The sequence below is a fragment of the Sarcophilus harrisii genome, chromosome 1 (assembly GCF_902635505.1).
Source record: "Sarcophilus harrisii chromosome 1, mSarHar1.11, whole genome shotgun sequence".
Lineage (NCBI taxonomy): Eukaryota > Metazoa > Chordata > Mammalia > Dasyuromorphia > Dasyuridae > Sarcophilus > Sarcophilus harrisii.
The window spans coordinates 7,024,242-7,040,842 of record NC_045426.1 but is presented as its reverse complement, the minus strand read 5'-3'; the positions used below and the strand labels follow the sequence as shown (position 1 = coordinate 7,040,842).

The window sequence follows — 16,601 nt, the reverse complement described above, 5'->3', positions numbered from 1 at the left end:
GCTTGGAATGTACGCTTGCCTCAAAGAATCCTTTTCATAGAATCACTCTATAAGCCTCACCTTTTATGGGAAGCCTCCTGATCACCTAGCCTGCTCGTGCTTTTCTCCCAAACACTTCCTTAATGAATGACTTGTATTTATTCAATGTATGTATATCTCCTTGTGTCTCTTCCCTATTCTCACTCTGTCCCCCTGCTCCCCTCCCCTTAATAGAAAGTAAACTTGTTTGGTTTGTTTTATTTGTACCTCCAGTTCTCAGCTCAGGATTTGGCTCAGAGAAGGCCCTTGTTCAAGATGCAATCAGCCAAGTGCTAAACTGGGAGTTAGGAAAGACCTGAATTCAAACCTTGTCTTGTAGTCTTCCTAATTGTGATCCTGCAAAGTCCTATAAATTTTCTCCGTCTTCCTTTGTAATATGGGTATAATGAGACACCCACCTCACCCAGGGAGTAAATGGGCGTTACAAAGATAAAGCATTTTACAGACTTTAAAGCAATATGTGGATGCTGGTTATTATTGTTTGTTATTTATTGATTGATGGAACTATGACTGGGTCATTATTTGTAATTTCTGTAATTTAAAATAAGAATTCTTTAATGAAATAGCTATGTAGGATTCTAGCCCTCTACTTGTCTTTCTCTCCATCTTCCTCCCTCCCTTTTCCTCCTTTCTTCCTTCTCTTCTTTCCTTTTCTCCCTCCCTTCCCATACCACCCCCCGCCCTCAATATCTCCCTATATCTATATCTAATTCATTCTCGAACTCCCTGCATATTTCCATTTTGTATTTCCTGGGTACCAGTGGAGTATTTGAGGCTGGGCAGAGAGAGCAGGTGCTAGCATTCTTTACTGATAATGTTTTTCTTTGATGTTACTCTTTGTTGCTTCTTTCATTTTGAGTAGTCATTAGAAACCTAGTGTCTTTAGTGTCCCTTCATTTCCCTTAGAGTCACTGATATGGTACTCTATATGCTCATGTTTCAAAGATGGATCTTTGCGCTGGAGAGCAGCTTGAGGCTTTTAAGTAATAAGTTTGGAATCTTCCTTCTCTTTAATCCTGGGCCCAACTTTCTGTCCATCTTGCACTGCCTCTTTCAGATATATGGCTGCTGGCCTAAATATGTATATAAGGAGTTGGAAGAGGAGGAGGGGCATAAGCCAAGAGAAAGAGGCTAGGGATGATTGAAAGGTCATTCCGTCAAAGACTTTCCTCTCATTTCAATTTCTAGGTCCAGAAGGCTAGAAGGCAGGCAGCATTAAGGCACTTTTTGTGTATTACTCCTTTTCTTCCCCTCCTTCTCCTTCTTCCTTTCTCCTCCTCCTCTTTCTCCTCTCCTCTCCTCTCCTTTCTTTCTTCTTTGCCTCCTTCTTCTTTGCGCCTTTTTTCCCCCCCAATATATCTTTAGTGTGCAATGGTTCTAGGTCTCCCAAGAAGAGGGAAGCCTTGCAATACTTCTGGGGCTTGATTCCAGATGTTCATGATCTAGAGGGAATCTCTGTTCCATTTGGTCCCTGCCTTAACAAATCTCTTTCATAAATGTAGCTCTTCTTGTTTTATGCTTCACAGAGATCAGGAATACCAAGCACTGCTGTAGACAAGTCTCCTTGTCTGCATTTACCAAAGAGTGTGATGTGATCTTAGCATATAGATGAGGAGTATCTTAATCATAAGTGAATATATTCTGTTCTTATTGAGCTCTCTCTATTGAGAACTGTTAAGGCTGTTCTAATCCACAAACACTGCTGGGTAGTAATGTGGGGTTCTATAATACATAACAAGGTGCTCTTTTCTGAAATATCATTTGTAAAATCCTTTCTCTTTTTACATTTTCTTGAAGGACACCTTTGATATGCGTACTGATTATTCTTAGGGGATTTTAGAAAGATAAGAAAGCAAGTATTTTGGTTGGTAGCTACTGCTTTTTGTCATTTTTCGTCCCTTCTTTTGATGTCTTTACTCCCTGAAATTTCTTGGAAAAGTGTTTCTCAGTGCTTTGAGATAGATGTAAGTAGGGTAAATGTCTCCAGCAACCTGTCTTTACTATGTTCACTCATGGTTCAACTATTGCTCCCTAGTTGGTCATCTACGTTGCTGGTTTCCACTAAGTATAGCCTGTCAGGGATTGTGCCTGAAGGTCCAAACACAAACATTTCACTCCTTTGTGAAATATGATGGCAAATAGATTGGTATGGAAATGCTGACGATCTCACTGTGCTCTCCATCTTGTTTCTTGAATTGTTAATAGTACTCAGTTGGAGTCTCAGGGCAAGTTCTTTTTGCACTTATTTTTACTTCTATTGCTTTTCCTTGTAATGAAACAATATTGCTCATTATTTTCTTCACCATCCCTTTGTACTTCACAAATTTGTTTGTATTCGGAACTGGTCTTGCTCTTGGCTTCTCTTTTATTCTCATTTGGCAGAAAGATCCTATGTTTGCTACTCAAGTGGGTTTGTTGGTTTCTTTGATCTTCTTGCTATGGCAACTGTTTTCTTTTTGTTAAACTTTAGCAAAAGAAAAAAAATCACAGTGATTGTAGAATGTTTTTGCTTTATAACATCAGTAGCACGTTTAGATAGGGTTCAAGCTCTTGTAATTTTTCACAGTGGTTTCTGCCTATCTTTATCTCTTCTTGAAATATGATAATGATTTTGACCCTGGCTCTAAATAGTTGATGGTTTTAATATAGATATTTCTGAGATGATTCTTATATCCAAATCAAACATTTCTTGTGCTAAGATAGTTTTCTTTGGTGGACACTATGCTTTCTGACTCTTTTTAAAGGAAGTATTGATATACATTATAAACCTAGTTTTGAGGATATTGTCAGGTCTTTGAGATTTTCAGTTTCTTTAACCTTTGCAATCAATTTTAATATGTAAACAACAGTTATCTTAATGATGTTCTTTTTATTTACACTCATCATGATTACCAAGAATCCCATGAAACGTGTTCCTTTTTTAGATAGATAAGAAACCAATTCTGCTCAGTTCCTTTGTTTTGTTTATAATGAACCAGTGAATCCTCCTTCCATTTACTTTCGATATCCTTTTGACTTGGTTTCTTTCATATTGACAATACCAATAATGTGATTTAACTACTCATTTTTATTGAGTTTGACCCTTAGACAAACAAAATTTAGGATGGCTGACATTTAACTAATATTCTGAATGGTCATAGCTGTGATTTTTAAAACTCTTAGTTCACTTTTCACTCAGCCACTATCGCTTGGAAAGTTTAACATAGGCCATTGTAAAGGGAGAGGGAGGTATTGCTGAAGACATCTTTGTATATTTGGCATTTTTGTGGCTTGCTGTGGCCCCAGACTGTACCAGTGGGTGGCCAGCCTCTCGTTGGTGAGCATTGTACTTGGACAGTGTCATGGGTAGAGCCTTAAGGAACTCAGAATCACTATTGTGCCTTAAGGAGTACTATAGAAACTGTGAAAATGTTGGGAAAGTTAGTATACCTTTTTGGGTGCCTTTTGGTGTTTTATCATTGTCATTTCCTGATAAACCTTTTTGATCCCCTTTTCCTCCAAGTCCAGGGAGCACTTTCCTTGTAATAACAATAAAAATCCAGCAACAGCTAGTTAATAAAAACAGCTGACAGCATAGGCAACATTCAGAACTCGATGTCCCTTCCTCGTCTCTCCTTTCCTCCTCTGCTGAGGTCGAGTTGTCAGTAAAATCTTCATATGCTGACTTTGCTTTATTGTTATTTTTGTTTACATTATTGTAGTTCTGCATTATCTCAAATAAGATCTCCCATGTTTCCCTGAAATCCTGCTGTTTGAATTTTCTTAACAGCTCCACATGTGTTAGGTTGTATTCTAGTTTGTTCAGCTATTCCTTAGTCAATAAGAATTTATTTTATTTCCACTTGTTGCTACACAAAAAGTGCTGCATTGAATCTCTTTATCTTTTACCTCCTCTTACTCTATCCTAGCAGTAAGATTCTGGTTCAGAGTATAGAAATAGTTTGGGGCTATTTTTCTCATAATTCCAGATTGTATTTCCAGATAGTTGGAGCACAGTTCATTAGTAAGCCTGTATTTCTATATTCCTTCCCACATACACTGTTTTCATCTTTTGTAACATTTGCCAGTTTGTTGGCTGTGAGAGGAAATTTCAGTTGTGTTAATTAGCATTTTTCTTATTAGTGTTGTGGAGCAGTCTTTCATTTTGCTTTCAATAGTTTGAAATCATTGTTTTGAAAACTGTTGCTATCCTTTGGGAGTATAACTGTTGGTAATGACCCTTGATCACTCTTTCTCTTTCTCCTTCCCACACTCCCACATCCATTCACTCACATATACATGTGCACCACTTCTGTTTAGATGTCTTACATATCAGAATTCTGTCACTGGTATTTATCACTAAGACTTTTTTCACCCTGTTCAGTTTTTTTTTTTTTTTTTCCTTTTTTTTTTTTTTTTTTCTGGCTGTCGTGGTTTCGTGTGTATCAAAATCTTCTCATTTTATGTAGTTGAAATTGTTGATTTTCTATGACCACCTCTCTCTCTTGTTTAGTAGTCATATATTGAGACTTGGAGTAATTGGCATTATAATCACTTTTTGCTTATTTTCTCTTGATAAACTAATCATCTCAAATATCTATGAATATTAATGTATTTGGTAACTTTACCTTGGCCTTTTTGTCTTCTGTAGAACCCAGTCTGTGTTCCTGCTTTAATGGTGTCACTTTGATTTGGGGGAGTGGGAGCTATTCAGATTTGAACTATTCTTGTAAGGCCTTTTTATCCAGAGTTTATTCTGGTGATATATTTCAGGTTCCTTGTATATGTCTCTATACTTGCTGTTGGTGGTGATGCAACAGTTTACTTTAAAGCTGCTTCAGTGTGCACTCCAGACAGATTGAAGAAAATAGACTTGCAGTTCTTTTGGTGTGTGATCCAGAGGGATTTAAAGATGAGATGCTGCTCAGTTTTCTTTTTCATAAGAAAACATAGTAATTTTTTTTCCCAAAAAAGTAAATTTTTTTTTTTTTTTAATGGCATGGAAGGTCGGCTCTGCTCAAAAGACTTTGAATTTTTGCCCACTACAAACTGATGTTTGCTTTTCCAGGACCAGCCTCATTAAGTGGACAGAGAAAAATAGTCTCCATTAGGCTGACTGGGAGGCAATAAATTTTTAGGTATCGGTAATCGGTAATCTATGAAACAGAAGAATTTAGAATTGGCCCTTGATTTTTGTGTTCTATTCTGTTTTTGACAATGCCAATGACATTGGTGTCAAGTATATCAATACTCAAACAGTTTTTTACAGACTTAAATAATGTATTAGCTTGGAAATCCTTTCCCCAATGACCCGTGAATAGACACCCTTCTGGAGTAAACGGATTATATTAACTCTTATATTAGTCTAGAAGACAAAAAATAATTTCAATTCAGGAGAAGGACAGAGGGCTTGTGGATTCTTTGAGGAGAATAAACACAAGAGTTGGCTGAGTAGACTTTATCATGTGTCTAAAGACAAGTAGAATTATTTTCTGGGGCGTGTGGTCACCTTGATTCAGAGTGGTTTGAAACAGTAATTGCACAAAAGCTGCCATGGGATATTGTCTATCTCAGTATTTGATGCAGAAGATCAGAAAAGAAAATCTACAAGGAATTTTAATGCAGTGCTCCAAATTAAGAAATTAAACTCTCAGGCCCACACATGGGCACTTAAATGCCTGTTGTCTTGATTTTGATACTTGTTGACTTCATGAAGAGGGAACCATAAGGTACTTTGAAAAATACTTCTTTGAAAAAGACCAGAGGCCTTTTGACTATAAAAGAAAGTTTCATGCTTACTCTCTCTGTGTACTATATTCTACAAGTGTCTTCTACCCTTTGCCTGCAGATGTCCAGGAAGGGGAATCCACTGCCTCATTCTGTCTTTGGGTAGCTAACATCTGTCCTAAATCTACCTTTTTGCTAAATCTCTCCACTGTTCCTAGCTCTGCCTTCTGGGCAGGAATACACTGTGTTGATTGTTTAACTTTAAGAAAGCATTTACTTTGGTAAAGTGAAATGTTGCTTTAAAGATTTTTTTTTCTGTCACAAAATATGTGGCATTCATACGTTAAAATCATACAAGAAAGATTTTACACCAGAAATAACTGGTCACCTCTGGTTAAAAATAGCAAAAGAAGCTTAAAACAGGGATGTAGAGGTTGGAAAGAAGTTATTGGCCACAGTTAATGAAGATGTCCAGTGCAGAGCCTGGATTGCAGAGGGCTTCCTTCAGATACTCCATTTTGGAAATAAAATTGTGCTGATTGAATCAAGTCCCAGAATATTACTGAGCCTCCTCAATGAGATTTAGAGCCACTTAAGAGCTCAGTTAACATAAATATCTCCATAGGAATCGGCAAGAGGGTGAAGAATGCCTCCTCCTATCCCTACTCTGTGTTTGGAGGACAGCCCCTCATGCTGATTCTTCAGTACATCATCTTTTAGAAATGGATATTTTGTTTGAAAAGACACTTGAAAAAATTCCTAGGTTTCTCTAAAAATAAATGTCCCAAAACCAGTTTTGGGGTTGTTAACAAAGAAAAAAGATAGCCTTTTATTTTAATCCGATGGGGTAGTGCTGATATTGACCTTTGTATCTGTTTGGATTTTTGTAGTTCTTCATTGTTGATTTCATTCACATTGTGAAGCCATTGATTATATTATTCTTTGTCCATATGTTGATGTTAAGTTGGCTTCTCAGCTCTTTCTGAATTTCTTACTTCTATTATGGTGGGGCAGGGAGGGGAGGCAGAGGCTGTGCGCTTTTGATCCCAAACCATTTTACAAAATTCTCTTGTACGGGGTAGGGGTGTGTGTGTGCAAAAAATTGTTGATGGAATAGACTAGATGAGTAAGATCTGAAAATTAATATGTACAGAAGTCAATATCTTAGCAGCTTACAAAAATATGACAATGCATTCCAAATGAATCAATAGCCTAAATAAAAATCCTACCATAAGAAAATTAGAGAACAAGGGAGGGTTATTCATTTCCCAGATGTTGATTAGTAAGGGGAAATATTCATAGCCAGATGTGAGTCAGAAAAGTCTTTTATATATGAAATTCAAACTCTTTGGACAATTAAAATCAGTGCTGTTAGAATTTTAAAATATAAATATATCTATATACATATATATATATATATATATATATATATATATATATACTGGGGTCTAATTTTTCTCTGATGAGAATTTGACATCCATCTTTTCAGATTGACATAAATCTAATATATTAAGAAATATTCTTCAGTAAGTAAGATCAAAAAGTGTTTTAAACTGTCATTTGAATAGTTTTCCAGTAGCAAAAGTAGTTAAGCACAAAATTTAAGTAATAAGGGTAAATCGAGGAGAATAATTCTGTGTTGCAAAACACAAAATGAATAGTGTCTGCAACCTTCTAATACATTGGGTGGGATAGACCCCTCTCAGATTTGGGAAAACTGTCCCTTAGCACATGGACACATGGGGTCAGAAAAGTAGCAGTTAGCCCTCTTCTCCTTTTCCTTGTGCAGAGACTCTGTTCTGGATTAATTTTGGAACAAGCTCTTCACCTTATGTGGTTTCCCTTGGGTTGGATCATTTGAGAACATAGGAAGCCTCCTTTTGTCTATTGTTAGCACAGGACTTCCCTGCCCTCCTACTGCTCCAGTCTGACTCTTAAATTTATAGTTCAAGAACACTGCCAGACTCCCCCTTACTTCTGGATTTATCACTTTTGTCTCCCTTTTCAGGGTGCTGCCTTTCTCTAGTACTTCCTTTTCTCAGACAAACTTGATAAAAAAATATTTTTATTGATAATTCTCATTTTTATATCACCTTGTTTCTTCCCCTACCTTGAGAGCCATCATTGGTTACAAAAAAATAAAAGGGGAAACAATGAAGAAAGAACTTCAAAAAGACGAAATAGAAGATGTCAGCCAATGTGTCTTGGACAGACCGTCTGGAGTGTGAATAGGGCTGCCCGTCGGTAGGAGGATGAGCGAGTGGGCTGTATATCATCTAGGAAGTGGTGCAGGGCTTTGAGCTTCTCTATGCAAGAAAGGGCAGGCTTGTTTAACTGAGGTGTGAGGCTATGGACATCTTCCAATCGGAATTCTAGGCTTCTGGGAATTAAGGCTGTGAATGACCCAAAGGTCAGTGATAAAATGAATGATAAGTGTACGTTTCAGGATAATATCCCTGAGTTCTTCTGTGTAGCAAAAGTAACCTGAAGGCCCTTGTTGACGAGATGGTTGCCTGGAAGGGAAGCATGGCTGATGTATTTAGGCAGAGAGGTCAGTGGCCGACCTGCAGGAATACATTGATATCTATGTGAAGTTGGGCTAAGTAGGAGAAGGCATTCCTCATGCTGGGTAGATCTCCTGTGGAGCATTTGTAAGAGGTCGTGAAAATGGGGGCGGATTCCAGTCTGCCTCAGTGAAAGACATGTCCACATCAACAAATGGCCACCACCGTCCTCATCGTAGCTCACATTGACAAGAGTGCTTACTGTGTTCAAGGCACTGGGCAAAGCATTTTACAGATATCTCATTTGACCTTCCCTACAACTCTGGGAGGTAGGTGCTATTATTATTCCCATTTTAAAGGTGAGGAAACAGAAGCAGAAGTTAAACGATTTGCTCAGGGTCACACAGTGAGTGTCTGAGGTTGGATTTGAACATTGGCTTTGTTTTGTTTTGTTTTGTATTGCTTGTGTGTTTGGGTTTTTTTTTTTTTTTTTGGACCTGGGCCCAGTGTTCTATCCACTGTGCCAACATAGCTGCTTGTGTGCCTCATTGGTCAGTAAGATCATAGAACCACCTTTGTGTCTTTATATAGCTTGTTCACACGTCTGTCCCCTGCACTTAGCATAATGCTTGGCACACTTATTTCAAAGATCCTTATTAATTGATTAAGAAAAAGCACAGAGTTGTAGTGCAATAAAATTATTTTCTCCTTGGCACATAGGTTTTTTATTTTTATGTCAATTGCCTCTGAAATCTCTGGGCTTCCAATAGATTGGTCAGGGAGTAAACATTTCAAACCTTGTCTGGGGCACACACGTTCTGTGCCAACTGTGGCCCCAGGCTCTGTTTTACACATCTGTCCATCAGACGGGTTGTTTGGCAGGAGATGACTGAATGCAGTTATTTTTCTCAGGACTGCCTCATTAATGCGATAGTTAATGGCCAAGATAGATGTTAGTAAGCACTTGGCAAACTTAACGGAGCTGTTACCGTTCTTTATTCTGTTCATACTTAGCGTGTTGAAGGCCTTGACCGTGTGTAAGGGGATGTGCCAGGCTTGGGGCCTCTAGCATGTGGGGGAGAGTGGTAGGAGGAAGAAGCTGTAGAATCTTACTGCGGCAGTTGTCCGCAGTCCATTGTTCGTGATTTTATTTGTAAATACTTTATGTATATGAAGTTCCCTTCACCATTCAAATGTATTCCCATCATTTAGCATGGTACCTGGCCCATAGAAAGCATTGAGTAACCGTTTACTGAGTGACAGATAGATTAATATGTTAGGATCTGATTATTTTAGCATGGTCATTTTTTTCCACAGGCACAGGTTGATATTATTAGCCTTCCAGAGCTGATTGGGTGAAATCATCAATAACTTGTACTTAGTGATAGGTTTCTCTGAATTGAGTTAGGCTGGACTATCCTGATATTTCTGCAGTTCTTTGCACCTGGTTGCATCTGCTTGCCCACCACTAGCATTACCTTTGAGAATCCACAGCATTGATTGACACAACATGGTATTCCATAGTCAGTCATAGCATCATGCAAACATATAATTGAAGCTAAACTATTCTTAAAAAGTGTTTTTTGGTTTTTTTTAAATTAAAGTTTTTTAAAAAGTGTCTGGATTTCATGATGCCTTGTGGGAAGATTGCAATATATCCATGTGGACGAGATCGGAGATGTAAGCTGGAAAAGAACACAGGAGGCTTGGTTTAGAACTTTTGGAATAGCTAGATTGAGTTGATGTCAACTTTGGTGGTAGGAAGAGGAGGGTGTACTGTGCAGTTCTATGGCTCTCTTAAGAGAGAAATAGCCTGTTTATGTGATAGTTGGCAGGCTCAAGATGCCTAAAAATCTTGACAGGTTTTTGAATTGTTATTGTTTTTGTTGCTTTTGTTAAGATCCGATTTGTTGTCCTACAAGGAACTCCCAGTGTAGAAACCCCTCTCCTGTATAACTTAGGGTTTGGGGAAGCTACCTAGGGTACTGCCTGTGGCATTAGCCTGGATGTGGCATGTATAGGATTTTTAACCTATTTTCCTGGTTTCAAAGCCAGCCCCCTGTATATGCTCTGCCACTTTACTTTTCTAAATGAAACTTATTGAAGGTTAAATGCAAATTCCTGTACTCTGATTTTTAAAAACAAAGTGTATTAATGATGGAAATGTTGCTGAACCGTTCCCGTGAAATGCAAAATTGTGTCAGCAGTGTGAGGTTAGCCAAGAAAAGTTACTGTTAGACTGTGTTTGTAAAAAGCATTGCCTCTGGAACGAGGGAGCTAACATTTTGCCCTGTTCAGAATCATTTGGGAGGAGAAGGATCTTGAGAAGTCGAAGGGCATCCAGAGGAGGGAGATCTGGGTAGTAAGAGGATGCCAAAAAGATAGCAAATGAGAATCAGATTTAGGAACTAGATATGAGAGAGATTTTTGTCGGTAACTCCAGCAGCTAGCACGGGACTTGACATGTTATGTGTACTTACTGAATGTTTGTGGATTGATTGAGATGATTCCAAACTTAAACAAGTAACACTTTGTTAATTCTTTCCTCTTCTCTTAGGTGCATTTTATTTGGTGTTTGAATACATGGACCATGACCTGATGGGACTCCTGGAATCAGGCCTGGTTCATTTTAATGAAAATCACATAAAATCATTCATGAGACAACTGATGGAAGGTTTGGATTATTGCCATAAGAAGAACTTTTTACATAGAGATATTAAGTGTTCAAATATTCTACTAAACAATAGGTATGACTTAATTTTTTCTACCTATATATTTTTGTATATTCATTTTGGGGGGTGGGGGTAGGGAAGCATGTTTTTAAAATATCCAAAAGACAGCACATTCGATATTGCTACACATGATGTTAGTCTGATTAAAATTTGAGAATTTGAGAAGCCAACATGACATATACCTTATGCTGTTATATTTTTCAAAGAATAGATCTATTTATTTCCATTTGACTAGTGAAAATACTGGGGTGTAGGGAAGAGTAGGTCTTGGATGCTTTTCATTTAGATCATTGTTTGCAAATTGTGTTAGAAATCTTGGTCTTGTACCTCCCACATTGGGGTCATACAGACTGAACCTTTGGGGAGCCCTAACTGTGCTGAACCTTCCGACTTCCTCCGTGGCCAGGCCTGGGAATGTCTTGCAGTCTTGGGTCTCATTGTGAAAGGCTGATGAAAACTGAGAACTGCTTTTGTCCTTGGGCCACCAGAAATCTGCTAAATTCCTGAGATGGGTCTGGGCTGGGAGTGTCATTTTTTTGACTGCTTATTGAAAATCAGATTGATTTGCCCAGATTAGCTTAAATTCAGACTTCAATGTCAGGATCATCTTCTTGAGATCCCAGAATTCTGTGGGACTTTCTTCCCCATGTCAGCAAGGCCATTTGTGACCGGTATATAATTATCTGACTTAGGCATATTTCATTATAAGGGGACACTGTATACATTTTTAAAAACTACTCATTTATTATGGCACTCCTTCCTGAGCTGCTGTTCTAGGTAAGGTTACTCTCATTGCTAAGAAATGAAATAATGGATCTTATTTGATTTTATAAAAGGCTAGATTAAAAATCTTGCCTTAAACATAACTGAGTTCATCTTAGCACTAAATCTAAGTTGTGTTATAGTTACTAACTTCTGAAACATCACTTGGCATTTTTAGTATGTATTAGTGTTCGTGATGTATGACATCTGAACAGATGATCATGATCAGCACAGTAAGGACAGATGGCACTGAAGGGAAGTAGAAAAGAATAAGGAGGGATTGGGTGTAGGCAGGATTTGGACTTTACACAGAATACCGAGTTTCTTTATTTTGGGGGTGGGAAAAAGAAAACCCCAGATGTGCTGTTTTCTGGTTCATTTGTTTGATACTTTGAGCAATTTTCACAAATTTGCTTTTGAGCATATTTTCCGTTAGCAGCAATTGATGTTCCTTGTTTTGAGATTCTCTTGTTTTTTCTTCTTTTCCCTAGAGGGCAGATAAAGCTAGCCGACTTTGGACTTGCTCGATTATATAGCTCAGAAGAAAGGTAAGATGCATGAAATAGTGTGAAACTTAGTGGCCCCATTCTAAAAGTCCTACTGACAACTTTATATTCAATTCTTGAGAATCATGACATGACTTCCTACCCAAGCTCATGAAGAGTGGCTTGGGTCATCTGGTGGTCTTGTCATGTGTAGTCATTGACTCCTAATAGTATGATTATCTTCGTTACCAAACCTCTGTAGGATCTAGCCAAATCTTGTTGCTTTGATTTTATAAAGATTTGGTCCCTGTTGGGAAACCATTTATCTAAGTCAGTATAATTGTAACAAAATGTCAAAATAAAGCTGACTTTCTACAAGTGAAAAAAAAATTTAAGTTTACATGTATTATCTGCACATGTTATCTGAATGATGTTTAAATGAATAAATGTAACATTTGTTGGTTGATATATTGTTGTTCCTTGTGTTACTGCAATGAGAGTTAAATGTATCCACTTAGTCTTTTCCAGGACATGCCCTAAGTGTGGGTTTCATGAAGGGTTCAGTTTTTGTGTTTGGCTTACTTTTCATAGGGACATGTGGAGGATTCTTTTTGACCCTTGACTCTAACTCATGGTGGGAGGTGATGATGGTTGTAGTGGGGGGGTAGGTTTGCTTGTTAGTCTACATTTTGTGCAGACAGCTGTAAACAAGGGAGATCTGGGACAGGCTTCTCCCCCTCCCCCTTTAATTAAACCCTAAGGATATTCAATAAGGTAGTGTTTGATTTATAAGATATTTTAATTTAATTTTAAATCAAGTGAGTTTTCCTTTTTACTTCTTCAACAAATAAAAAGTAATTCAACACAGTCTGTTCTCAGAAATGACATGGTTTGCAAAATAAAACTTTGGAAAGTCCCCAAGGATAATGAATTACAGATTTTTACGTAAGCAAATACAAACCTCTTAGCCATAGAATAAATGCTTCTTGGATTGAATTTAAATCATAAAGTTTGAAAAGAGGGCCTCTTGGACCCATTAAATACAACCCCTCATTCTCATAGTCTAGGCCAGTTCGGATTTGATTTTCACATCTTTTTCTTTCGTGTCATTGGGGAAGGCAGTTTAATGTCACCATAGTATGCATTGCAAAACTTCAATAGTTCATTTACTAAGTAGTATGCGCTTAAAAAAAAAAAAAAACTGATTCTCTATTTTGAATTTCACAGAAGATTTTTTTAAAAAGATGCTTTTTTTGAAATCTTGCTAAATATATCTAAAATATAGTGTCATTTTTCTGATTTCTAAGAGGATACTAAGAATAATTGGATTCAGAATCTTGCAGTGGCCTGTTTTTCTGAATATGTTCATTCTTGGAGATTACAGAATATTGGAGTTGGATAGGACCCTAGAGATCTTCTAATCTGCCTTCCCAGCATCCCCTCATTTTATTGATAAGAAAGCAGACCTTTTAGGTGGGGGTTAGGTCTGGCTCATGTAGTTGGTAAAGCCAGAGGAAGGTCTTATCCATGAGGTCTCCTGACTTTTAAGGGATTTATCTTTCTTTTGGACCGTCTTCATTTGAAACTGGGAAATGGAGTTGAGTGGGCCCTTGTCCCAAGGAACTTTGGGACATAGATACTCTGTTGTTTCTCTCTGTCTGCTGTCTGGGATGTTGAGTGGGGGAGAAATATGTCTGTAAAGAGGACTCATGGTTGGACTCCCACTGGATGGGACCCCAGAGGCCTCTTTGGCCAACTCACTCCTTGTCCAGATTCAACCACTGAGGTCTTGGGGAATTTAAGGAACTCGCTCAGGTAGGTATCAGGGGAGGCTTTTGGGCCTTTGTTTTCAGAGTCATAGTGGTTGTTAATTGAAATTACTGTTAGGCTATCTGTTTCTTGCTTGAATGGAATATCCTTTCCTGTTATGTTTTGGTAGAGAGATGAAAATCAACTATGAAGTAATTATAATTTTCCATTTAACAATTTCTACATATTTATCGGTCTAGTTAGAAAAATATATTTCCACAGTTAGATAAAGCAACTAGGTATATCCAACTCTTTTCCTTTTTCAGTTTAAAATGGGAGATACCTTGAGCACGAAAAGCTGGAGGTTATAGTGACACGAAGGACTGAACTGGAGAGTTGTAAGGTGGGAGCTCAGAGTTCTGCTTCTCCTCATTACTCTCCAGGTGACTGGGCAAGTCACCGATCTTCTCTGAGATGGTTTCCTTGTTGAATTAAATGTACATTTGTTCACCACTTAGTCTGAGAAAGGCCCTGGGCTTGGGATCCCCAAAGAAGATAGCTCCCTGTGCTAGGGGGACTGATATATCGTGGTAGGAACCTCACAAAAATAAAACCACGAGCAAAAATGATCTTAATGTTGGAAGAGTCAGATAAACAAAGCTGAGAGATTCAAGGAGAGGGCAGATTGGGAAGAATGGAGAAAGTATTATCAGAGCTGGGCTTTAAAGGAAGATGAAGTGAAGGGGGGCTGGAGTAGATGAGTGCGGAGAGGATGCTGTTCCACAGATGTAGAAAGTTGTATTGAAGGGGCAAGGAAATTATAACAGCCTTAATTTGTCAGGAAAATAGCATAGGGAGAGAGGGTGGCAGGAAAGAGTTCTGCCAGGGTGGGTTGGAGCCAAATCATGGAGGTCCTAGGACGATAGGATGTTATGTTCTCAGTTTCTCTGGAGGGAATACAGAATAATTGAAGAAAATTTTCAAGCTTGCCGGTGAAGGGAGTACATTGGTACTTTAAGAAATTTTTACTGGCTATTATACTACCCCCTCATAGTTTTTACAAAGTATCTTATCAACTATTAAACACTCTATAAGTGAGAGCTTATAACTTATCTATATCTATCTATAGACCTATAATCTAATTTTAATAAAGGGTAATTGATTTTAGGGAAGCAAGAAGTTTAACACAGTGTTATGTGCTTAGGTAACATAATGACTTTCTTTTTTGTTGGATCACCTGCAGACTATAGAAACATTGCATGTTCCTTTTCCACATGACAGTGCCTATCTTTAAGGATCAGAATGCTCCTTCAACTTTCCCTTTTATGGGCTAGTCATACCAACTTTTGTAATGATTCGTTTACAAAGGGAAAATTTTTTTATACATTTCCTTTCAAATGTAATTGTCCTTCAGGAATCTTTTATCATCACCTTGATTTTTAAAACAATACGGTTTCGGTTGTCTGGGAAATTTTCCAGGGTAACATGGAGGATGTACATTTATTTACAGAATTCTCTATTATTATTAAATTACAACCTTTTTCACCTTATATTATCTTTCTTCCTCTCACTCTCACTCAAGATATTTTCAGTTTTATTTCTATTTGAGGTGCTGAAAGGCAGAAAGCTTCCACCAGCATGGGAAGAGATTTACTCTTGACAATTTAAAAATATGGGGCAGTGAATTTTTCTGTTTTCTCTTATTATAAAACATGAGAAATAGAGAAATCTTGGAGTCTTTTTTGACTTTTCCATAATGCATTGTGGTTGATAGCAATCTATAAACATATATTAAATTAGGTAAAGACGAAGTTTAGTAACAGGCAAAAACCATTAAATTACAATAAAAGCAAATTGGGAAGAAAATTAGAAAGTCTACATGAATGGGAAATGACATTAATCTCTTCAGTCTCTAATCTCTAGCTCATCCTGGAGAATAGACTAAAGTGTCCCTCAAAAGATTGGAAGAAATGCTTCAAAGGGAGCCCAGTGAGGCTGGAGATTTTTGATGTTTCTTTCCAGAAGTTCTAAGGGAGAAGAATGTGGAGGAACCAGAAGGCCCAAAGAATTGCTAACCCTGGGGAGATTCCTGCAAGTCCCGGGCCTGAGCCCTCCCCAGCATTGCTGGGGACAGAGGATGTTCCCTCCAGGGCTGATCGGGGGAAGGGAGAAACGAATGGGACAAGATTGCCTCCTTCTGCTTATTGGCATCGTGGCGAATGGTCACAGTGTTTCCTTTTGGGCTAGCATTTGTGCAGCCAAGACTTGTCAGACCCCATGATGAACTTGGTGACAAGGGTGCCGTGCTGCTGCCCGGCAGAATATCTGAAGTGAACTCTGGATTGTGATGTTCTGGGTTACAAATTCAGAAGCTTCAGGGCACAGATGGGCCCGTAATCATGGCTGTTGAAGAAAAGTTTTAGAAGGCAATAATTGGTTAAGAAGATGGTTTTGAGGCCCTAGATGAGGACCTCAACACAGAAATTGTACTCTTGGCTCAGAGAAACTAGCTAAAGAACATCTTCAATTAATTAAATAACTATATATGTTTGCATGGAGATTTAAAGATCCAATTAAAAGGATTTAACTGGAAATGGAGGGAGACTGAGAACATTCCACATCTT

At 38.0% G+C, this 16,601-nt stretch overlaps 1 protein-coding gene across 1 annotated transcript in view; it reads left to right on the top strand.

Moving 5' to 3' along the window:
• Nucleotides 1–16,601, top strand: part of CDK13 (cyclin dependent kinase 13) — a 101,999-nt gene that overhangs the window by 61,443 nt on the left and 23,955 nt on the right. Inside the window, exons 8-9 of the mRNA XM_031961603.1 lie at nucleotides 10,807–10,996; nucleotides 12,235–12,291. Coding sequence (XP_031817463.1) covers nucleotides 10,807–10,996; nucleotides 12,235–12,291 — 247 coding nt within the window. The remainder of the gene's footprint in view (nucleotides 1–10,806; nucleotides 10,997–12,234; nucleotides 12,292–16,601) is intronic.